This window comes from Ambystoma mexicanum, chromosome 7p (genome assembly GCF_040938575.1).
Source record: "Ambystoma mexicanum isolate Mex_15411 chromosome 7p, UKY_AmexF1_1, whole genome shotgun sequence".
NCBI classification, from domain to species: Eukaryota; Metazoa; Chordata; class Amphibia; order Caudata; family Ambystomatidae; genus Ambystoma; species Ambystoma mexicanum.
The window spans coordinates 816,412,075-816,437,171 of NC_090939.1; the positions used below are offsets into that span (position 1 = coordinate 816,412,075).

Below are 25,097 nucleotides of genomic sequence, written 5' to 3' on the forward strand. Positions count from 1 at the left end.
GACTTCCTGGCCTAAGGCGTCTCTTTCCTGACTAAGAGCCTGCATTTGTGCCGCCAGGTCGTCCCTTTGCCGTTGAAGGGCACCAGCTTTTTGGCGCTCCTCATCAAACTCTGCCTGGGTATCCAGGTCTTTCAAAATCAGCTTGTTGCTCTCTGCCTTCACTCTATCTAGATGACTTTGCAGGGTGGCTACCTGCTCCGTGCATGCCCTGTTAAAGTCTAATTGTTGCTCCAGCTTTTTCTGGCTCTGCAGTAAGGAGTCCAAACTGTCTTGGTGCTCCTTCTGCAGGGCCAGAAATCTGGTATCCTGTTCTGACTTTTCCTTTTGCAGCACATCCATATCCTCCTTCATTTTAGTGATGTACAGTCTGCTGTCATCTTCTGACTCCTGGCTCCTCTGCAGCCTCTGCTCAGAAGAGACCAGGTCAGATTGGACCTTCTGTAATGCCAGCAGTTGCCTACTCGCCAGATCTTGGCCTTCAGCACATTTGTCCTGCACGGCTCCCATATGTAAATATAAATACGCCGCTACCCTGGCAATCTTATTGTGTTCATCTTTGGCTTTAGGAGCCATATATAGTTCACTCAGGGCCACATGTAAGGGACCCTGATCTCTATATATATCTGACCCTGTTTCAGTGACCTGTTGTGTGATGGCCTGCAACCACGCATCCTGGCCCTGTTCGGTCCATTCACCTCTCACAAATAGCTTATGCAAGAGGTGCTCTCTGGCCATTTTCATGTCTACTAAGGTCGTCATTCTAGAGATTGGTCTCTGTCCTGACTTACAGAAGTTTGTATTTTATTTTTGCAGAACAGAACTTTTCTTGGAGTGTCCCTTTTGAGGAATGCTTCACAGCGTAATGCAGCGTGGTGATCCGACTGGATGTATGTATCCCGTCAGTTAGCACACTGTATTAATCTGCACAAATGGTAAATCTAACCCAACGTCTCGGCTCGAGCCCCCAATTTGTAAGAGGATTCAATTCAGCACTACAGCTAAGTTAACGCCTAGTCTAGAATACTGAATGAAAACCCTTATTGATATATCTTTAGGTCCAGTTCATGCGTTCTGGATGACTACCCTTGTATAACACCCCTCTCTTGGAATCCCCCTGACCCCACTGAGCCAAGAAGTAGTTCTGTTTTGCAAGTTTAAAAGGTTTATTTGACAATTTAAACAATAGATATATATATGACACTTTATAATAAATTAATAATTGAATAGCACACTTAATCTGATATGATAAAGATCAACAACAGAGAATCTGGCACTAGCACACTTCTTATAATCACTAATGAGTTGACATGAAATGGATAAGGTAGCACACTGGTAAATAGGAACAAAAGTATAATGTGGTAGAGGATGCTTTATGTAAGCTCAGGTGGATGCAATATTCAATGAATGCAGTACAGAAAATACGCAATATGATTTCAACCAAACAATGTAATCACTTTTCTCTGGCTATTCACTCCCCCCCTCTTTATGCAATGCAAGGAAATGGGAGGAAGCACACAGTTCTCAGAAATGCAATCAATGTAATCAGTTCAATCCAGCAAGCTTAGACAACAGAAAACAGATAGGAGTTTTGAAATCACAGGCCCAAATTGCTTTGATATGTGCTGGCAATGAATGAGAAATATGCTGGAAACGCTTTTAATTCCCTTTTAGAGGTTCAGGGTGAGTGGTATCTAGTTAATATTAGTCCAGGCTCACACTAGCAATGATGCAGGGATAGTTAACAGGTTAAACGAATTTCTGGCAAATGGAAAGCAGGCATCAGCAGTTTTTTTACATGTGAAGAAATTGCAAATCGCGGCAAAATTCGCGGATGCGCCGAGCGCTATTACAAAGGAACCGCAAGGACTATCTCTACCGTTTTGGGGTCCTGGGAAAGCCTAGGATCTCAGGTTCCAAATGAAAGTTATTGCAAGTCTCTAGCCCAAACGGTTGCGGAGATATGAGCAATTTAGTAAAGGTCGTTTTTGGTTTTGCCAATTTTAAACGCACACTTTGACAAGTGACAAATTTTACTAGAATTGACAGGTGACAGATAGGAGGCAGTTCTACTTAGGTTAAATAGATTGAATTAGATGAATTTAAACTAAGAGATGTGTTCTGAGTTTTGCTAAGTACTCACAAGAGATTTTGAACAGGAAAGCGACTTGGTCACGATCTTCAGTCTGGTCAGGTCTTTCCGGATTCTGCTCACAGCGCCTGGTCTGGTCTCGGCTAGGCACAGCACTGCTTCCTCTCTGGTCTGGTCTCTGCTAGGCACAGCACTGCTTTCTCTCTGGTCTGGTCTCTGCTCTGGATAGATTGAAGTCTCTAGTTTGGCTTTCTGGAGTTTGATGGAGGTAAGTATGGATTTTTCCGGCAGGGCTTCCAGCGGCAGATGAAATTGAATGTCTCTATGTGTCCTGACTCTCTGCTTTTATCTGTTTAGAATGTGGGTGTGTTCTAGCATCACTGACCCTACCTCTCTCTCAGCTTCTAATTGGTCAAACTTTCATTCGTCCCCTGATTGGCGAACTAAGTTGTGTCAGAGTGATGTCATCCATTTATGATCTCTTGAAACCACCTCCCTTATCATCTGTGCACCCAAATCTATATATGATCAAAATACATACTTCAGAGTTACACAGTTGTTTGAAATTACATATACATGGTGTGGCTGAATTTAGCCATGTCTATGTCCAAATCTGCTCATTCTCGGAGCTTGCATTCAAAGAGTGTACATAATTGACTTTTTAACTGCTTTTCCAATTTCCGACATGGACCCAACTTTACATACATGTGTGCAGGGGGTAGGGACATTAACTGATGAAGTTTCAGATTTTTAACATGCACACATTTAGAGTAATATCCACTTTTCCGCTAAAACCCCCCTGAACATACCACCGGTTCCTACCACGTCTTAAACTGTGGGCAGAAAAATCACAAGAATTATGGTATCATTTATAAAATTTTCACATGTCCGCTCTATGAGTTATTCATCTTTTTAAAGTTATGTTCTGGCTCCAAAGGGGTGTGGTTTACCCTCAGCACAAGGTTGAATTTCTGGTTCTTTCCAGTTCTGCCAAGCCAGCTTGCTCTCACAGGCAGTGCTCCTCCCAGCTCCTGCCAAGAGGAAGCTACAATTTACGACTGCGGTAATAAAAACCTTTGCCTGAGTGAAGAGGGCTTTGTTCACTCTCTTGCAGAGCACAGATAATTCAATTATCAGATGGATGGCATATCCTTAGCTTGGGCAGCAAAAGGAAGGTTGGCCTGGGAACACAGTGGTGACTCAAGTTTCACTCCTGATGGGTAGTTGCTAGGCAAAATCAAGTTCCTTAAGCCAGACCTTCAGCTAACTTTTTGTTGCTTTTAAAATAACTTGTAATTTTACACATGCAGCTAGAATGCTGATTCTAAGTGCAAAACTATGACATTTCAACAGTTACAAAGGCATGTGACACCAAACATAGGTCACTCATTTAATTTAACATTTTCGATTTTGGTGGTTTTAAATCCAGTTGCAGTTAGGCTTAAGCTGCTGACTCCATAGCATTTTTGTTATAAGCATTGTTTTTGGGCTCTTCATTTCCCAGATTTTGTAGGCACACAAAACTCCATTCTGCCAAATGTCTGCTGGTGTTCAGTGAATATTTTGCACATGTTGCAAGGTTTGAAATAGGCATTTTGCTTGCCTTCAGAAAAACACACAGAGTGGTTTTAAAACGCCGGCTTTTGGATAGTGGTGAGTACTGGTACTGCACTCATTTTTGGGATTTAAGAAATGAATTCCCCACACTTCTAGGTTGCATTTGGCAATCAGCATTGCCATTCCCAATGGTTTCAGACTACTGTGCGGGTAGTCCAATGGTGGTTTTAAAGCGCTTTGAATCTAACCGGCGCTACTGTTTTTCCTTTGGCAACCCATTTCCCTCATGGCAACCCGGCCTTTCATTCTCGCACTGGTGGGTGGCAAGTGAGGCAACCATTTTGGTGGGCGCACAAACTGCGCAGCTTTCCTGGATTTCGGCGCACATGTGGGTTTTCCGCCATCTTGAATTTCCTAAGCCCACAGCACCAAATGTTGTAGCAGGATAGCTTAAACGTGGGTCAGGACACCCAACAGCCCGATGACACCTTCACACATCTAGGTAGCATGATTAGTTTTGTCATAGCCTTCCTTTTCCGTTCCTCCACCAGTCCAGCATAATCGGACTTGGTAGTGAATTCAACACCCAGGTATTTATAGGTTTCAACTTGCTCTATGATGTTCCCGTTGATGACTAGGGTGGGTGTCTTGACCCGTTTATTGGAGAAGAACATGACCTTGGTTTTTTCATAATTTAATTTTAGGTCATGCTCATTAGCAAAATTTATCAGTGTCTCCATGCATCTTTTAGGCCAGCAAAGGTATGATCGTACAAAACGAGATTGTCCGCATATGAGAGGCAGTTCATCTTTTTCCCCCCATTATCGTGGGTGGGCAGCTTTGGGTGTTCTCAAGCGTGCATGATAATTCAGCTAAATAGATGCTAAGAAGGAGGGGAGCCTGTTTAACTCCACGATTGGTTTTAATTGGTGCCATTACCATGCTCCTACTATCAAGCCTCACCTGGTATGGTAATGTTTATCTGTAAAGCACCTTTACACAAGGCAAGTGTTTCAAAGCGCTCAAGGAGGGAGGATGGGAACAAGGGGAAAAACAACAGTTGTAGAGAGCCCTTGAAATTCTGAAATGATAGTCTGCACAGGCAGAGTAGTGCATATAATACAATTAACTGTGGAGATAACGGCAAATCGGCCTGACGACGATTCTGCAGTTTTTCCAAGTGCATTAAGGTACCACCATGTAGAGAGTAAAGACAAGGGGGGCAGACAGATGATCTTCAAGTATGGTGCATTCAGATCACGCAAGTGCACAGACGGTTAAGAGAGGGGGAAGTGGAGGGTGGGGGGAACCAGTCCTGAGGGCGGGGGGATCCAAGTGCAGCCAGGCAGTGGAGGCTGGGGTAAGTGCAGAGAGATGCCACTCTTTTTGGTCATTGATCAAGTGCAGTGATAAGGGGAGTGCAGGATCCGGAGGCGAGTGCGAGAGGACTGGCGGGGGTGCCAGGGACCATTGAGACTCTGAGGTACACTAGGCGGCCAATCAGCAAGCTGTACAGAAAAGGGGGGAGAGAGGGAAACAGTAGAGAGATAGGATAGCAGGGTAGAGGAAGAGCAGAAGAGTAAAGTCTTGAGGTGTTCCCGGAGATCAGCTCAAGATGGAGGGAGGCTATTCCAGAGAGAGACCTCTGCTGAGGATAAAGATCTCCCTCCAAATCTCTGCTTGTAGTACCAACTCACTTGCAGAAGGTTGGAGGTAGATGAGCGGAGGGCTCGGGAGGGACAGTATTTAGGTAGGCATTGTTGCAGATAGGTAGGTCCCAGGCTGCATAAAGCCTTGTGGACAATGCAGAGGGTCTTGAACTTGATCCTTGCAGCCACGGGGAGCCAGTGGAGGGATTTCAGTGGCAGAGGGATCCAGTCCCTGGGCTTGAGGCCAAGGATAAGTCTTGTGGTTCTGTTCTGGATGAGTTGCAGAGGGCGCAGAGCAGAAGCAGGAAGGTTGAGAAAAAGGCTGTTGCAGTAGTCCAGCCAACAGAGAACCAGGGCTCTGGAGACAGTCGCCGCTGCGGGAAAGTGTGAAAAGGTAGAGTACCTCTGAGGAGGTGCTGCTGATAGTTAGACTTTTTAGAGATGTCCGAAATGTGAGAGAAGGAGAGAGTGGAGTCGAAGATGACCCCAAGGTTTTTAGCCTCACAGGTGGATGTGGGCCAAGGCCAAGGGAGGCCGGCCAGAGTGAAAGTGGAAAAGTGGAAGCAGGGGTCCAGATGCAAACGATCTCAGTCTTACTGGCGTTGAGGCAGAGGTCATTTGCAGCACACCATGACTGAATAGTGGATAGTCAGATATGAGCGAGGAAGAAGAGGTGGCTGAGTGTAGCCTGAAAGGTAGTTGCATGTCATCCACATAACACTGGAAGTTAGAGGTGAAAGTGGCAATCACACATGCCAAGGTAGCCATATAGACAAAGAACCAGAGGGATACGTTAGATCCCTGGGGACCACCACATCTTGAAAGAGCGATAGTAGAGAGAAAGGCTCTGAGTTCCACCTGGACCGAAATATTTTCATATAGACCTATAGTTGCCATCAATAGATCCTGCGGGCAGCCTAATTGATTCATTTTGTCCCATAGTTTTCTCCCATTTACTGTATCGAAGGCTGCCCGGAAGTCCATCATGACAATATATAACCCAGGCTTCCCCTTAAATCTTTGCCCTTCTGATCAGGAAGTCAAGTAACCATACACAATGGGATGTTCCCGAGCCTGCTCTAAATCCCATTTGAAGATCGCTCAGGAGGCTTATCGACTGCTCCAATGGGATAGGTTCTCAAGCAGTAATGATGCAAAGATGTTCCTGTCGAATCTAACATTGCCAAGAGTCTAAAGTTTGTGGGACATGATCGAGGCCCCCTTTTTACGGATAGGGACCATTATTGATCAGCGCCATGAATCTGGGATCGGTCCTTCCTCAGTGACCTTCTTAAAGAGGAGGTATATACGGTCTCTCTATGTTCTCTTTTATTATTACATTGGGGAGTCCATTTCGGCTGGGTGCTCTGGAGTCTTTTAATGCAGCTGGTTTTAGCATAATATCAGCATGAGTAAAGTTCAATTCAAACTTTTCCCCGGGCCAAAATGATCCATCCTCAGAGTTGCATGGATCAGAAAATGCCTCAGGCACATATCTAATCCACTCCGGTTCACTGATGGCGCAGATCTCACGACTAGGAGAATAGGTATAAAAAGAGGACAGCAGTTTCCACAATTTTCTGGTCTCTTTTATCTTAGATATGTTTACCAGATTTTGCCATTGGGCAGTTTTGCCTAAGGCAAACCGGTCATGCACCTACTTGCGGTATCGGTTTTTGGCCAATTGTTTAGCGGTTAGTACCTTCTCCGTGGTGCTATAGGTCTTCCCAATTGTACATAGCTCCCTTCTAAGGGCCCTCTTAGCTTCAGAAATGGTTTTGCCATACCAATATATTTTGATTGCATGCTTTACAAACTTTTGTTGTCCTTTCTGGACCGCTAATTGAGAAGTGGAGTCTTTGATCCACTTCTCAATCTCTGCTGCAGTGGTTAAAGTTCCCAAAGCTGTGAGGTTATCTGCTTATTTAGCAAAGAAGGTAACAGCCTTCTTTATACTCTTCTCCGTCCAACAGTTCCTATTGCCCCCTTGGTTAATATCTAGTTCCCCTTTCTCGCCAGCATGGTGAGTTTCTTTGGAAAGCTAGGCCTTCAAAGGAAGGATAGCATGATCACTGTAATTTGTTTCCCGGATTTCCAGCTTCCTAACCGTCTGGACTGCCACAGAGATGCACGAAAAATAGTCAAGCGTTGAGCACAGTGTCCCCATTCCTCAGGTAGTTTTACCTGGGACATCCCACTCTGTCCTTCCATTCAAAAAGAAGCAGACCCAGGGCCTCATCACGAGTTGGGCGGTAATGCCGGCGCTAATAGCGCTGGTGCTATCTGCCCTACCGCCAAACCCACTGGCTCCATTAGCGCCGGATCACGGGTTTGGCGGATTTGGAAATCCCTATTCCCCAGTGAGCCCATTCGGGAATGCCCCACTCCCCATTGGGCTCAATGGGGAAATTTCACGCTCATACCGCGGCAGATTTCCCGCCGGCGGTATGAGCGTGAATTTTCGGCGGATTTCCCCAGCTCAGAGCTGGGGAGTAATCCGCCGAAGCCCTGATTTGGCAGACCCTTAAATCTGGCGGTAACAGCGCTACCGCCAGATTTAAGGGTTACCGCCAAACTCGTGATGAGGCCCCCAGTCTAGTAACGTATCATACCAGGCAGTTCCCTTTGCGGTGTTGTTTGCCGGTTTATCAATTAGTACCCGGCGAGGGTCAATCAGATTGTAATAATCAATCTGATTGGCCCTCACCGAGCCTTTACCCGACCGGGAATCCCTCTCCTGACGTTCCTTTTGTTTGTCCCCATCAGGGGGTTGTGGCAGCCCACAGCCAATGAGGGCGCTCGAAACAGGGTAATTTCCTGCTCCGAGCCACCACACGGCTGGAGGCTGCCTTCTTCCCCTGCCGGGGATTCAAACAAAGAAGACAAGTAACGGAAAGAAAAAGAAAGTCTTGACTTGCACTGGATGTACAGGAAATGAACACTCAAACATAAGACCAAAAATTCAAAAAAACAAAGGAAAGGAATCGGAACAAAAATCAGGAAAGTCTAAATTCTTCCGAACCCTCAATAACATGCGACTATGATCAGGTGACTAGTCCTCCATCAAAAATCAAAACCAAGTCTTTTAGTCAACAAGTAGACCTGTGCACCGGCTCGGTAGTGCACTACGTACAGATACTAGAGTCTCCATCACAGAGAAAGGGGACACTTATAGAAGCCAGGAACCCAAAGAAAATCGAGTGTGGCCATGCAAACAGAAAAGTCTGTAAACCAGCCGAGTCGATGGGAACCAATTTTCAACAGAGGCAGAAAGTCTCTGAATAATAACTCAAATGGCAAAGCACAGAAGGAGAACCCATCTCTGAGAAATCCAACAAAGTCTACTCTATCTGTGGACTAAACCAAGAATGCCCCTGTGGGAAACACCCGGGAAACAAACAAAGTTCAATCAGAGCTTGAAAGGGAAGCAGACATCGGATTAAATCAAGTAGGCACTCTGATCACGGGACAAACTGACACGTCGCAGATGGAACAAGGAGACAAGACCACACAGATTTCTAAGCCTTTCACAATACCTAAAATTTGGCTAAGACAGTTGAATATGGAAAATGGCCAAAAGCCGTTAAATCGCGGCTTTATATTATCAATTGTGTGGGACATTTTGGACTTATTTTCTTCTCACTACATTGAGCATGTATGTTTTCCTTATAAGGAGTGCACTTACATAGCAGAAATGGCTTTAAAGACCAGCATGGGTGCCAATGCAATGCTTAATGCAGATGTTGAATTTAGAGAATTGGAAATGGAGATCACGGCTAATTGGCCAGATCACCATCCTAAATAATTGAGCAATGGATTGGAGATCCGCAGAAATAATTCAGACTCCAATGGTAGGCAGGTTAATGAGCGCAAGAGCACCACCGATGATAGAGCTGGGAGGCAGAGTGTGTAACGCTTACCTGGACTCTGCGGGGACACTCACGATGGAACTACGTAACACAGCTTTTCTCAATTAGTGTGCCTCCAAATCTCCCTTTAACATACCATGAAAGGTTCCTAGAACAAGCACAAGAGAATTCTAAGAATTTTGACTAGCGCTTCAATGAAGTTAAACTAATCCAAAACACTAATGTCATTCTTCAGCTTTTCTCATTACCTTGGGAATTTGTGTTGTTAACTCTCCATCCTGCATCGGTGCAGGGGCGCTAATTCTGAAGAAGGGATATGGCGCTAATTATAGTGGCAAGGAAGGACGTTATTACTAAAGTTCAAATGAACTGGGAAGGTACTTCGAACAGATGTTCACACGGCTTGATAAAGAGTGTGAACCCTAGACGACTGTGCCTAAACTGAAGTAGCTGAAACTATTGGTCAATCCAAGGGACCCCCACAGGTGAATAGGGCTGGGAAAGATTGCTGAGTGGAGTACTTGGCTGTGAGGAAAATTTCTACACTCACGCCTTCGTGGAACCACCACAGGAAACGAATTTACCTCAGGAAAACGCTCACCACCACTGAGCGTGCAAGCCTTTGAAAATAGTAAAATGCGTCATCAAAAGCTTGTTGCAAACAATGTGTGAAGAACACATACCAACTAAAACCAAAAGCTAAGAAAGCTCAATAACTAATGAAGCGTAAAACCGGCTCCATTACATTGCGCGCAACATGTGTTTAGATAAATATTACAACGTAACACAGAACTTCACAATGCCATGAAAAACCATGACACTTCAGGGAAAATAAAAGATACTTGCGAAATATCCTGACTGAAAACCTTGAACCATGGAAGCCGCTCTGTGTCTGGAAAGTGACGGGGCTAACTGAGTGACAGGGGAGAATTCCGTGACTAGAGTTCCAAGACCCTACTGTGGAAAATTCTGTGACTGGAATTGTAGGAATTACAGGGAACTCCGGGGAAACAAATAACGGGAGCAAAGGGAACCCAAAATGACAGAAAAGGAAAGGTGACTAGTGGCGCTGAACGTGACAGGACCTAAAGCTGGACAGCGGTAAGCGTTGACTGGATTCTTTCCGAACGCGAAGCAGGGAATGCTCGAGGGGAGGGGCTTAAATAGGAGGAGAGAGAAAACAACTAGACCTACACTGTGCACGCTACCAGCATAACCCAGGCAGCCCTGTTGAGTGTCAAGATGTACTACCCATGCCTAACACTTCCCTGAGTTGTCTTTTCCTAACATCCGCGAATGGTAGATTGAAGACCAATTCTTTTTGGAAGCAATTTTAGGAACCTTTGCCGTGATCATGACAGTATTCCCCCCCAAGGCCCCTCCTAAGGTGAAACCTTCTCCCTTTGGTTTGCTAGGATTATTAAAATGGAAGGATTTAATTAATCGGGGCGCGTGAAGGTTTTCAAGGGGTTCCCAGGTTCTATCCTGCGGCCCATAACCCTTCCAATCCACCAGGTAATACAATTTTCTGCGAACCATCTTAGAGTCCAAGATAGCCTTAACCTCGTACTCTGGTTGGTCACCTTCCACAATTACAGGAGCCGGTGGACCCTGAATTCGAGTATTTAGACTTACAGCTTTCAACAAGGACACGTGGAATACCGAATGAATTTTCATGTGTTTAGGGAGTGTCAATTTCATAGCCACCGGGTTGATGACCTTCTCAATGGCAAAAGGACCCAAAAATCTAGGAAGAAATTTCCTGGATCCCTTCAACCTCAGATTCCTTGTAGCCAACAACACTGAGTCTCCCACCTTGTATTCTGGGGAGTCTCTTCGCTTTTGATCAGCGAACTTCTTCTGAGCAGTCTTCACCAAGCACAACTGTTTTCTGGCTAGGTGAACAGCGGTTACCATATTGTCATGCAGAGTCTTTATAGCTGGCATTTCCAGAGATTCAGGTGGATCATGAACCGAGGTTCGTGGATGTCTACCATATACAGTGAAGAATGGGCTTAATCCAGTCGAGGAGTGTACGGAATTATTGTAGGCATATTCTGCAATCCACAATATTTTTTGCCAAGAGTCGTCAGTTTGGTGAAGCATGCACCTGAGGTACTGTTCCAACGTTTGATTTGTGCGTTCTGTTTGTCCATCAGTTTGTGGGTGGTAACTTGTGGACAAACGTATCTCCATCTGAACCATCTTGCAACATCTTTTCCAGAATTCAGAGACAAATTGGCTTCCTCGATCAGACACCACAATGGAAGGAAAGCCATGCAGCCTAACGATGTTTTCCAAAAATACCTTGGCTAGGACCGACGCAGTAGGCAATCCCTTCAATGCCACAAAGTGTGCCATTTTGGAAAAGAGATCCACCACCACCAGGATAGTGTCAAATCCTTCACTATTGGGTAAGTCTGTAATAAAATCTAGAGAGAGTGTGTGCCAAGGAAGAGGCGGAATCTCCAATGGTTTGAGAAGACCAGCAGGTTTCTTTTTCTGCGATTTATTTTGAGCACAAACTCCACAGGTCTTGATGAATTGAATTACATCCTTACGCCAAGTTGGCCACCAATACGATCTCTTGACTCTTTCTAAGGTTTTAGTGACTCCCGGATGTCCTTCCATTAGTGCACTGTGGTAGTCTGCAATCACCTGTTCTCGTAGCTTTTGAGTTGGCAAAAAAAGTCGCCCCTTAAAAAAGGGCAATTCTTCCTGCACATAACAATGTTGCTTCTCAGATGCCCATTTTTGCAACTCTGCTGCACTGATATTGGCTTTGATTTCAGCCCTCAATTCTTCAAATAAAGAATCTGTAACATCCATGACTCCAAGCACCTTTTCAACTGGAATTATCTCCACCGGAGTTGTGGCACTGTAAGCTTCTTCTCCTTTACCAATTCGGGACAGAGCGTCGGCCTTTCCATTACGGATACCAGGCCGAAATGTGATAACAAAATCGTACTCAGCAAAGAAAAGAGCCCATCTCAACTGTCGCGAAGATTGTGCCTTTGCCGAGCGCAAGTACTGCAGATTCCGATGATCTGTGAAAATGGTAACGGTGTGTCTAGCCCCCAGCAGATAATGTCTCCATTCCTTCAATGCACTATTTATCACCTACAATTCCTTATCGGTGACTGTATAATTCAATTCCGCTGCTGAGAACTTTTTTGACCAAAAGGCCACAGGATGTAATTCGTGCGAGATAGGATCACGCTGCGACAAGACTGCGCCCATGGCGACGTTGGATGCATCGGTCTCTACCACAAAGGGAAGATTCAACTTAGGATGTCGAAGGACCGGGGCTGCAGTGAATTTCTCTTTCAGTTTCTGGAAGGCCTCACCAGCCTCATTTGTCCAAGCAAAGGTCTTATTCTTTCGCAGCAACGACGTGATAGGTTGAACCAGCTGAGAAAAATCAGACACAAATCGTCGGTAAAAGTTAGCGAACCCCAAAAAACTTTGGACTCCTTTAACTGATGTTGGAGCTGGCCAGGATAGAATTGCGTCAACCTTTCTGTTGTCCATTTTCACCCCGTCCGATGACAATATGAATCCCAAAAATTCTACCTCTGGAACATGAAAGTGACATTTCTCCAATTTTACATACAAGAAGTTTTCCTTGAGGATTTGAAGAACTGAAGTTACATGTTTGACATGTTCCCGGGGGTCGGCAGAAAAAATCAGGATGTCATCAACATATATCACAACACAGATATCCAGAAGCTCCCGAAAAATGTCATTCATGAATGACTGAAACGCTGCTGGAGCATTACATAATCCAAAAGGCATAACCTGATATTCGAAGAGCCCATAACGTGTGCGAAAGGCAGTCTTCCATTCATCTCCAGGTTTAATGCGAACGAGATGATATGCACCACGAAGGTCAAGTTTGGTGAAGATACTAGCTCCTTTAACTTGGTCCAGCAACGTGGAAATTAGAGGCAAGGGGTATCGGTTCTTTATAGTGATTTGATTTAGGGCCCTGTAGTCGATGCAGGTTCTCAGGTCCCCTTCCTTTTTGGGCACGAAGAACAAAGGCGACGCTGCTGGGGACTTGGATGGTCGAATAAATCCATTGGCTAAATACTGGTCCAGATACGTTCTCAAATGGAGGTTTTCCTTTTCAGTTAATGCATAGATTCGATGACACGGGAGTTGGGCTCCTGGAACCAGATCTATTTGGCAATCATAAGGTCTATGAGGGGGTAGGACTTCAGCTTGCTTCTCCTCCTGAAAAACATCCTGGAACCGTTGATATTCATAGGGCAACAAACCGATGAGACCCAATGTGATTTCTGGAGTGTTCGGCGGTAGTTCCTTTTCCTTAACATGTTCTGTCCCATTACAAGTTTCTTGACACTCTGAACTAAACACCACAGTCCTTGCACGCCAATCAATGACAGGATTATGTCTTTCTAGCCAGGGAATTCCTAGGATGATCTGGAATTGTGGCGCCTGAATAAGGTCAAAGGAAATCTCCTCCTTGTGTTCCCCCTGGCAGAGCATTATGATATCGTTAGTGCGTTGTGTAACTGGACCTGACACAAGGGGTGTACCATCCACTCAGAAACATTTTCTGCTTCCAACTTATCAGTTAACGGAATGCCCAATCTACTTGCCAGGTTTAAATCCATATAATTGCCGATGGCCCCACAATCAATGTAAGCGTTTAGCGTGAATTTTTTTGTAGGACAATCCCGACTGAATAGGATGACTGGAATCACAAAGTGTGAGGTCGCCGAAACCTTCTTCACGCTCGACAAGCTGACCTCTATGCTTGTCGGGCACTTAAGTTTTCCGGAGTTTGCTCCTTCTTCTCCTGACTAACACCGCCCAGGGGTTTTCGTGAAGGTTTCACAGGACAGTCCTTCAGGAAATGACCAGCTTTTCTGCAGTACAAACAGAGCTGTTGCTGCCGCCTCTTTTCCCTTTCAGCTTGGGAGATAGGACCACGAATGACACCCAGTTGCATAGGTTCGGCATGGTTTTCTGACGACACCCTTCCAGAGGTTTCCTTGGGGCGAACAAAATATGCCCGACTCTCTGGGCGACCTCGATCCATTCTACGATCTTGAAGTCGGTGATCCAATTGGATGGTTAAGTCTATGAATTTGGCAATTCCTTCTGGTGGGTTCACCACTTGTGCTAGGACATCCTTCAGTTCACTCCGCAACCCACGGTAAAACAAGGTGGTTCTTTTCTCTGAAGGCCAATTGGTTTCTGCAACTAGTCTATTGAAGGTGGCTACGTATGCTAGCAAATCTTGGTTACCCTGTCGAAGTGACAACAATTCATTGTCTAATGCTTGACCTTGGGTGTGGCGAGCAAAAAGCTTTTCCAGTTCACGTTGGAAGTCTTGAAAATTTCTCAACACCGGATCATCTCTATTGACAAGAGGAACTGCCCAGTCAGCCGCGTACCCCCCAAGGTAAGACAACACAAAGGCCACTTTAGATTGGTCTGTGGGAAACGTTCCCGGCCTGCATAAGAAATGTAGCCTGCACTGATTTAGAAACACTGCGAACCTTTTTGGATCCCCAAAAAAGCGCTCTGGGGGGGCCAAGGGAATATTTCCTGGCACGATTACTTGGACAGGTACTGATGGTGCAATTGGGGCTGAAACTTGGGGGTTCCCAGACGGCAACGGAACCTGACCAGCTTGTGACTAATACTTGGCGGGCCAATTCCTCAGTTCTATCCCTGTTTACCACTAATTCTTTCCTCAGAGCATTAGTTTCGGAACGTGCTGCATGCACTTCCGCTCTCAATTCCCCCAACAATTGGACCAACTGATCAACCTCAGGAGTTCCCATGATGTCCAGGCAGAGTATGTTTCAGTGGGCTTCGCGTTTTGTAACGCTTACCTGGACTCTGCGGGGACACTCACGATGGAACTACGTAACACAGCTTTTCTCAATTAGTGTGCCTCCAAATCTCCCTTTAACATACCATGAAAGGTTCCTAGAACAAACACAAGAGAATTCTAAGAATTTTGACTAGCGCTTCAATGAAGTTAAACTAATCCAAAACACTAATGTCATTCTTCAGCTTTTGTCATTACCTTGGGAATTTGTGTTGTTAACTCTCCATCCTGCATCGGTGCAGGGGCGGTAGTTCTGAAGAAGGGATATGGCGCTAATTATAGTGGCAAGGAAGGACGTTATTACTAAAGTTCAAATGAACTGGGAAGGTACTTCAAACAGATGTTCACACGGCTTGATAAAGAGTGTGAACCCTAGACGACTGTGCCTAAACTGAAGTAGCTGAAACTATTGGTCAATCCAAGGGACCCCCACAGGTGAATAGGGCTGGGAAAGATTGCTGAGTGGAGTACTTGGCTGTGAGGAAAATTTCTACACACACGCCTTCGTGGAACCACCACAGGAAACGAATTTACCTCAGGAAAACGCTCACCACCACTGAGCGTGCAAGCCTTTGAAAATAGTAAAATGCGTCATCAAAAGCTTGTTGCAAACAATGTGTGAAGAACACATACCAACTAAAACCAAAAGCTAAGAAAGCTCAATAACTAATGAAGCGTAAAACCGGCTCCATTACATTGCGCGCAACATGTGTTTAGATAAATATTACAACGTAACACAGAACTTCACAATGCCATGAAAAACCATGACACTTCAGGGAAAATAAAAGATACTTGCGAAATATCCTGACTGAAAACCTTGAACCATGGAAGCCGCTCTGTGTCTGGAAAGTGACGGGGCTAACTGAGTGACAGGGGAGAATTCCGTGACTAGAGTTCCAAGACCCTACTGTGGAAAATTCTGTGACTGGAATTGTAGGAATTACAGGGAACTCCGGGGAAACAAATAACGGGAGCAAAGGGAACCCAAAATGACAGAAAAGGAAAGGTGACTAGTGGCGCTGAACGTGACAGGACCTAAAGCTGGACAGCGGTAAGCGTTGACTGGATTCTTTCCGAACGCGAAGCAGGGAATGCTCGAGGGGAGGGGCTTAAATAGGAGGAGAGAGAAAACAACTAGACCTAGACTGCGCACGCTACCAGCATAACCCAGGCAGCCCTGTTGAGTGTCAAGATGTACTACCCATGCCTAACACTTCCCTGAGTTGTCTTTTCCTAACATCCACGAATGGTAGATTGAAGACCAATTCTTTTTGGAAGCAATTTTAGGAACCTTTGCCGTGATGATGACAGAGTGCAAGTGAAAATGGCCCTCTAATAGAAAACAAGGAGAAGATCTGGTACCTATTGCGGTATATTCTTAAACAGATATTTCAGAAATTGAACGTGGGTGAGGAATTGGTCTAGTGAAAGATCATTTGAATGTTCTATGCTGGAACACACAGGGCTATACTTCCTTTAGGGGCAAAGCTATGAGTGAGTTTATTTTTCAAAATCATGACCTGATCCTCTTCCAAGAAACTTGGCTTCAAAATAGCTTCAAGTTGGACAGCTTTAAAATCATAGAACAACTGGCTATCCATCCTGATGGAGGTAGGTCCTGGGGCGGCCTATTAATAGCGGCTCGTAACTCACTCATGCTAAATTTAGAACCATCAGCATTGGGGTGCAAGGAATCATAGTTGCAAGAGTTTCTTTGGGAACAGGAAATGTAATGATATGATATGATATGGCATTTGTAATGCGCCTATACACAATGGTGGTTTTAACCTCTATTGGAACCCTGCAGGTTCCATCTTGTCATCATATATGCAAGATCTTTAGTTGTTTGCAGAGGTAAATTCTAGATATGGTCAGGATAGTATGTTGTTGGCTGGGGATCTAAATTCACATTGCCTGCCCAACATACAGACGAAGGGTAAGAACTCTATAGGCACACAAAATGGCATAAAATGGAACAAAGTTCTATCAGACTGGAACCTGATGCTGGATATGGTATGATAGGATATGGCATCTGTGACGCGCCTATACGCAAGTGTTTCTAGGTGCGATGAGGCAGGGGAGGGCAAACAGAGGAAAGACAGAGACAACGATCTTACTAGGCCAGGTGACATTGAGATTGCGCAAGTACAGGGGACGGGGGAAGGGAAGAAGTGCAGAGGAAAAGGGGAGGGGGCACTGCAGTACAAAGGATAACAGTAAATATAAAGAGACAATAAATAAGGACAATAAATAAAAGTGCGTCCAGCTGGTGGCAAGTGCAAGGGTAGGTGCAGACATCGGAAGTCACGTGCTAGTAGCTGGTGAATGGTAATGTGAAAGGGGATCTGATCCCAGCAATGACATGGAAGAACTGATGCACTGAAACAATAAATGATTACCTGGCACTGTCCTTGGACCTTTTTACCCAACTTGAATCTTTCAGAATAATAGTTGTCTACAAAGTCTTTGGTGGTTGCAGGATGTCAATGAAGCACACCACAAGGATGCAAGAGGTACTATGAAGGGTGTGTTTGTTCTTGGTAGCTCTGTGGAAATGCATTTGTGAAGAGAATGTTGCAGATTCTGCTGGTTGTCACTGCTCTCAGTCATTCCAAATCCTCTCCTTCTTGGGTCAGGGTTCAGACCGGAGCCACAGCCAGGCATCACAGGCCAGGGCCTCTGTGGTTCTATCCTGAAACCATTCTCTAATTATGCTGACATTTCCACTAACCCGTATGACGTGAAAACTCCTACATATTTAAAAGACACACGTGATGTTGTTTGTCTAGTTGAAGATTTACCGTTTGGTCCTGAGAAACAATGGTTTGTCACCATGGCTATACAATCTCTATAAACCAAGATTCCTCAGGACCAGGCCATCACTATGTTACAAGAGGCTGTCAATATTTGGACTTTACTCCATATTAGTACCCAGCGAGTGGGGGTGGGGGCGTCGGCCTCCAGCGAATGAAGAGGATCAATATAGGGGCATTACCACATGTTAATCCCGCCATCTGAGCCCCCTCATAGTGAGAAGTCCCCATCATCCCACGCCGGGTACTCGGGTAAGGGCTGCCCCACGTCCCTGCATTCCCTTCCCCCCACTCCCTTGCCCGCCACCCCTCTTTTCTACATACTTTCCCCCCCTCCCATCCCCGCCCCACTCACCTTGTGCTGCCTGGTCCCTCACCAACTCAGGGAACTGCAGTTCTCTCGGCATATCCCTGCAGCCTCGCAAATTACCATCATGGAAAGGGAGAAGGGACTATGCAGTCCCTTCTCCGGATCCATGGCAGGCATTTATTTTTTATTTTTTTTAAGTTGAGTACTGACTGCGTCCTTTTTTCAACTTATCAAAAATAAATATTAGTATCTGGTACATCATGCCACATACTATTAGTAATATCACACTCGCAGGGGTGGAGATAACCGGTCCTGGTAATGCCCCCACCTAATATTGCTTAATTGTGCTCTCTGATTTCCTAATTAATTGTGCCCCTCTTGTTTTACAAACTAGTTTTCTTTATGTTTAAACAAGTGTTTCATATCAATGTAAAGATACGGGTAAGGGCTGCAGATGTGCCCCCAATTTAGCTATCATTTTTATGCCAGCATTTGAACAGACACAGATTCTAGGTAGTATTAATACATTCCGCAAATCAAATTCTCTGTATAAAAAGGTATATTGATGATATTTTTATCATCTGGGATGACAGAAACCAACTTTCATCAATTTGTTATATGGATGAATAGTTTGGACACCAATGTAAACTGTACACATGAACACAACTCAGTGAAATCCTTTTCTTGTTTTGCTAATTAGGCACAATGAAGGGAGCAAAAGGTGAATTTATTTCACAAAGCCACAGCATGCAACATAACGGCATTTTTCCAGCTACCACCTGAAGGCATTGTTTTGCAATTTGCATTATTGCATGTTTTTGAGGCTACCAAGGTCACGGGAGGATAGCTCAAGGGCAACATGCTCGCCTTGGAAGCAAGAGGACACGTAGTGACACAGGTTCGATTCCCAGGTCCGCGCTTAAAAACCTCTGGGTATTAAGCGTGTTATAAATAACCATTCATCATATCATAGCTTGAAACTGCACTTAAATACCTTCATTTAATACACAAGCAGACAATGACTGTTAAATCGAGGGTACCCAAAGAAATTAATCAAACAATGTAGAAAAAGAGCTTGATACACAAATGAGGACTCTTTGAAAGTAGACCATACACTCGTCAACAGTCTAAGCGCCTGGTATGTGCCACCACTGTTAGTATAGTAACACCATAAGAGGAGCGATTTAAAATACATTGGCATGCCCTACAAATGTTGAACTCTTCTGCATTCAACAAGGGCAACAGTCTGCAGCAGACATTGGTTAATGCCTCCAGGGTGCAACCCCCAAAAGGTCTCACTATTCCCAGTTTGCAGAATGTGTCTCCTTTGGGACATATCCCATGTGGTAGCTGCATTGCTTGGCAATTTTCCAAATGCATGCAGCCTTGACTTTGAAGGCAAAACATGGGTACACCTTCGCATTAGCGAACATCGTTTTCGAAAATCCAAACTGGTACTATGAATGGCCTTTTGGTCTAGCATTGTATTTATTTTGACTATAAAGTGGAAGATATTGTGTGGGTCTGCATTGAGAAAGTCAATGCAGCCAAACACTTGTTAACAAACTTACCTAAAAAGAACAGCTGTGGATTTTTAATTTGAAGATCATAGACTGGGGTTTTAATCATTTAGAAGAGTGGAAATCATGCTTTTAATAGATACAGACACCAGTCCAAAATGGCTACCATTGTCTGACAGGACCATGATATGCTTTTCCTGCCCATTGCCCTTTTCATGTCAATTTGCCTCAAAGCGTTCTTATATCCACGCACACCTGGTCCGCATCCTAATAAAGCAATCATCAGCGGTTCGGACATAACAGTTTGTTCCCCATGAAGAGAAATGGTGCAGTTCAGTTTTTTGTCTATTGGCTTTGAATCTTTCTACATAAGTGATCGTTTCTGTGCCGCAGCTTCTTAGATCTTCATGTAGTGCCACGTTGGGTTGGTCCACATATGAAGCATTGGCTACTAATACTAAGCTGTGTGCGTTTTAAACCCTATCTGGAGGGTATCCACATAGGATATACAAACTTTCCATTGCCAGGTACTATTCGGCTGTGGGTTGAGTAATAGAATGTATCGTTCCAGCGTTAAAGGCTTGTGGGGTCTGGTGCCGCTTCAGCTTTAGCGCAGCAAATTGTACCGTGGCAATTTATTTCCGTTTCTGCAGTTTTAAAGTCATCTCCCATTGGATATTTCCTTTGGATTTCTGCCATGGGGTAAGTGACTCCCTTGGGGTGTGGTGTTGGTTGCCGTGGATGAGGGAACACTTTATTGATTACTGTTTCCTCTCTCGTTTTCAGGCTATTACTGAATTATCTTGGTCGTATGTCTGGGTATTTAAAAACTATTTTTGAACCTGCCCTTTCAATATTGGACAGTGGTTCCTTACTTTAAGCTTGGTTTTTGTGTTTTAGTAATTTTACACCTTGATGAAGACGTGCTATAATGAGATGTTTAGGGCGAAACCTTGTCGGTCCATTGGCTACATTTGAAGGCATGGTGTTTCATGCTTCATGTTGTTCTCAATTTGATGGAATTTGTTTCCTAACTTCATGAAATCGTCACACTACTGTGCATTCTACTTTGTTGTTGAAAATAATGATGATTCATACATCAGTCCCTGATGCACTTTAAAGCACATTTCTTATGTTTGTTTTTACTGTGTAATATGTATTGTACCGGATGACTTAAGTGTGCAATTTTTATGAAAAGTTTTTGGCTTGCACGTTTTTATGTGCAATGTTTTTGATTGTCTTTTTTCCTATAAATGTATTATCTGCTGCACTCTCTAATATAACATTTTTCTTTTTGCATTCATTTGTGCATAAACAAATGATGTGCGAATTCAGATTTCAGTATACTTTTTCCACAGACTTCAACCCTTCCACTGCTCTAGTATTTTCCCTGAGTGGTCTGTGGGTACGGGACCTGCTTTTCTGATGCTAGCCAGGCAGTCTTGACGGCCTGTTACCTGGCACGTCCCACTCGGCCAAGGGAATGTGGCACCAGAGTTGGTCAGTCTGGACCCTACTATAATCACATAAGGCTGCAATCAACCAGTGAAGCACACACAGCTATCCATGCAAGAAGCCATACATGGGATACAGGCTGCCTTTGGGGCATCATAACCCTGTGAGGATTAGGGGCACAACTGGGATCCACTTTCCCGCAGAGGCCTTATATTAGGGTTTATTATGCAATAAAAATCAGTTGAACCTGTCAAGGCAACATACAAAAAATTCCCCAAACTCTCACCATATGTACAATTTAGGACTTTTGACATCACAGCCGTGTACATGTCTTTCTGTAACTTATCTTTGGTTCTCTGCACAGTATGGTCAGCTTGGTTAGTTGTCAGAGTAGAGAGAATAGGTCTCCTTAAATAATATGGTAACGCGATTGATCAGGTATTCTACAAGGGGGTAAGTTAACTTCTGATGTGCCTGATGTTGGAATAACCTGAGCCTCCGGTGTGACGTAGTGATTTTGTTCAGGGTACATCAAAGTTGACACTGTATTTCAATATTCCATCCACTTAATGACATCTTGTGTGCTGGTGTTTGGGAATAATGGGTTTGAAGTACTCTATGCCATAAACTAACGTTGTCTGTGTTAAAGATAGTGAAGGATTGGACATGCCCGCTAGTTGAAAGAAATAAAGGACATCTTCGAGAAGCTGCCTGTTTTCAGAGACCATCTGGTGTCACTGGGAAATCAATTCTGACCTGCCCCACAATGATGCATTATGTTTCCGCTATACTATAAAAGATGGTGCCCAACACGTGTATTTGTAATTTCTGTTCCAGTCCAGCACTGCAATATAATGCAGGAAGATCACTGGGCCTCATATTCACTGGCCCAGTGTATCACATGTGCCGGGACATTAGTTCTGACAAGAATAAGCGAGAAGAAGCCTGCAGGAAGAGAACTTGCAATAGCAAGACCACAATAATCTAATGCATAGAAGGGAAACTCAAAGAAGAACATCTGTAAGAAAGGCTACCCTAAAGAGACAATTAATAATTCCAGCCAAACAGCTGTTGCCAAAGAGACTGGAGGGGCGGCAGAGACTGATGTTCCCACACCGCCTTATCCTCAGAAACTGGTACAAGGTCAGAACCGGATTCAGAAGGAGGAGATTCTGCTGCGTTGCATGTCCAGGATAAATCGTGACTTGGGTAAGTGTTGTCACCAAATGCACAGCCTTCGCAACAGGGGGAGTGGAAGTGCTGTACCATAAGGGGGTATATGCCCTCAGACCAGAGGGGCCGAGGTTCAGACACCATTGCAAACAAGTTGAAGCCTGGAATAAAGAGAAAGCAGTTTGAGACTAGAATCTGCAAGTACAAGCAAAAAACCTTACTAGAAAACAAGCATATGCATGGAAATGCGAAAGAATGATGCCACATAAGTACAAGAAGGGTGGGCCCTAGTGTGGATCACTCCCAGAGCTACACTCTGAAATATAATGAGTTGCATGTATTAGCAGCAAGGTCACAGGTTGTTGGAGGTGGTGCCCACACCTCCTTTTGTGAAGAGTAGAGGCAGAGTCCCAGATCCCATGCTCTTGTTTAGGAAGGATGGATCGCCACACAATTGGTTCGGTGAAAAACCATTTAGCTTTTATTTTTGCAAATCAGACATGTGGTCTTGTTTGGTCAGCTGACACGTGTTTCGACCTCTAGGGTCCTTTTCAAGGCTGTGTGGTATAGTGAGCGGGGGTTATGGGGGACACCCCTGAAGCTCCCGAAAAAAAAAAAGAAAAGGACCCTGTGCCGCCGGTTCCCAATCACGGAAGTGAAAGGGAACTGGCGCTGCAGGGACTCAGCGTGTAAAAAAGGTAAGTAGCGTTTGTTTATGATGGGGGTGTGGATGGGGGAGTGTTGTGGGTATGGTGTGGGTATGTAGGGATTTTGAATGCATGTTCACATGGGAAATGTGCAAACCTTTTGTGATTCACACATTTCTCATGCAAACTTTTCCGTCGCGGATTTCTCCGCGACAGAAAAATCATGCAGATCCACCAACACACAAGCTCTTAGGGTCAGTAGCTTGATTATCTCCAGATAAGGTTGTGCTGCCATCTCCTATCATAGATGATGCACCAATAAAGCAAAAGTATTGTTGGGGGAGGTACACTGCATGAAGGAAGGTTGTGGGTCCCTGCTGGTCCTTTGATTCAGGTGTCTTGCTTTTACTTTACCTTTGGTTACCCCCATAACATGGTTTACATGGACTACAGTGTCTGAGACTTAATTGATGGGGTATCACTTTTTGCAGTTGTTTATACATGTACATAGTCTATGTTTAGTATGTACATCCTATGCTATGGAGATTCCTTAGTCCTACCCCAGTTGGATTAGGTGGGATCCCACAACTACTCTTGTGGTTACCAAGTGATTGCCATTCCTGAGACCCCCTCCCTCGACCCACTGTCGGGTAGGGAACAAAAAATAACCAGAATTTTATAATATTCTGTTTCATGCATAGTGTATGAATGAACAACCTTCCAGAACCCTATATCTGAAACAACCTTCCATTTGTTCACATCAGGCATAACAATGATATGTTGGTGTACTTCGATGTTATGCAAAAATATTGAGTTGTCATTGAATGATTAACATTGACTGTATTAAATTCAACAATCTGGCCATATCATGTATATGGTAAATAATTGAAACATTTGAACTGCAACAAACGCGGTATAATGATTGCATATGGTTTTTGAGGGTGCTGGGATAAGTAGCAGGCAGACGGATAGCAGTCAAGTCGGGAGGTTGTGTGGAGTGAATGCGGCAAACCTTATATCCGGATGAAGGGCAGGGGAAATAAGTTGGGAGGAGGGATGAACCCCCCTTGTAGATGAAGAATCCCTGAGTGGTAATGGCACACAGATGCTGCTGCAACCAGGGAAATTGTGCGGTGTGAAAACTGCACCGCACAAGCACGTAAGCAATTAAACATCAAACTATTCATCAGTCACAAAGAAAGCATGTGGAATCTTGACCATTGGTGAGAAATCTTCTTTAAGGAAAACACAATCGAGAACCTACATTTCAATCCAAGGTACACTGATCACATTGTGGTCTGGAATATTTCGAGGGGCCTGCTTACCATTTTACTACTGTACACTTGCACACTTTGTGGCATACTGCGCTGCAGTGTACAGTGACTGATGGTCATCAAGCCCACGTTTTTGTGCTACGATAAGGAAACCATGAAGAGCTACATCTGGCCGGCCACAATACTGAGACAAAGCCCTGCCTGACACTGGACAACCACGACATCTCTCAATACATCCTCCGTCGTACACAGATAACAAGCACGTTATACCAGCATGAGAACCAACCAAGGATTCCAGCCAGGCAAGGAAGATGGAAGGCATTTTCAGATTTGCTACTAATAATTCTTTTGGTTTTTGAAGGGGTAATACAGATTTGACATTTCGCCACTGATTATAGGAAGGTCCAAGATGATCAACTTGAGAAATACGTACCATTACCATTCTGATGCACTGTATACTCATTATTTACCAGCCGTGTGGTGGAGTTAGTGGAGCTACCAATACTGTTTGACTGTGTGGAATTGTCTGAGCTGCTGGACACTCCTTGGTTGATTGCCTGCTTCTTTAAGAAATTAGTAGCAGTTCTGCTCCAGTCTACATGCAGGGAAAAAAAACAATGTGGAAAATGATATATCATGTTCAGGCTTGTTCAAGGTTAATCTGGCATGCACATATCTAAAACATTTGATTTCACCCATTGGGTGCTCACATGTCTGAATCAGGATGCTGAGATGTTCTGCTTCTATGTATGCCTAATTTAAACATGTGATACTTGCATTTCACACATTACTGCCTCAGCAATAATGCTTATATAATGCACTGAAACAGATTTTGGGGAAAATACGGCTCTAGGCAGATATGTACTTCATAA

General features: G+C 44.4%; 1 protein-coding gene across 14 annotated transcripts in view; it reads right to left on the minus strand.

Annotated features, from left to right (window-relative positions):
- Positions 1 to 25,097, minus strand: part of ADGRG2 (adhesion G protein-coupled receptor G2) — an 835,692-nt gene that overhangs the window by 13,784 nt on the left and 796,811 nt on the right. For 13 of the 14 annotated variants that reach the window (XM_069636971.1, XM_069636968.1, XM_069636965.1 and 10 more), the window contains one exon: positions 24,659 to 24,820. The exons of the other annotated variant lie outside the window; for it this stretch is intronic. In XM_069636971.1, coding sequence (XP_069493072.1) covers positions 24,659 to 24,820 — 162 coding nt within the window. The remainder of the gene's footprint in view (positions 1 to 24,658; positions 24,821 to 25,097) is intronic. 14 annotated transcript variants of the gene reach the window in all.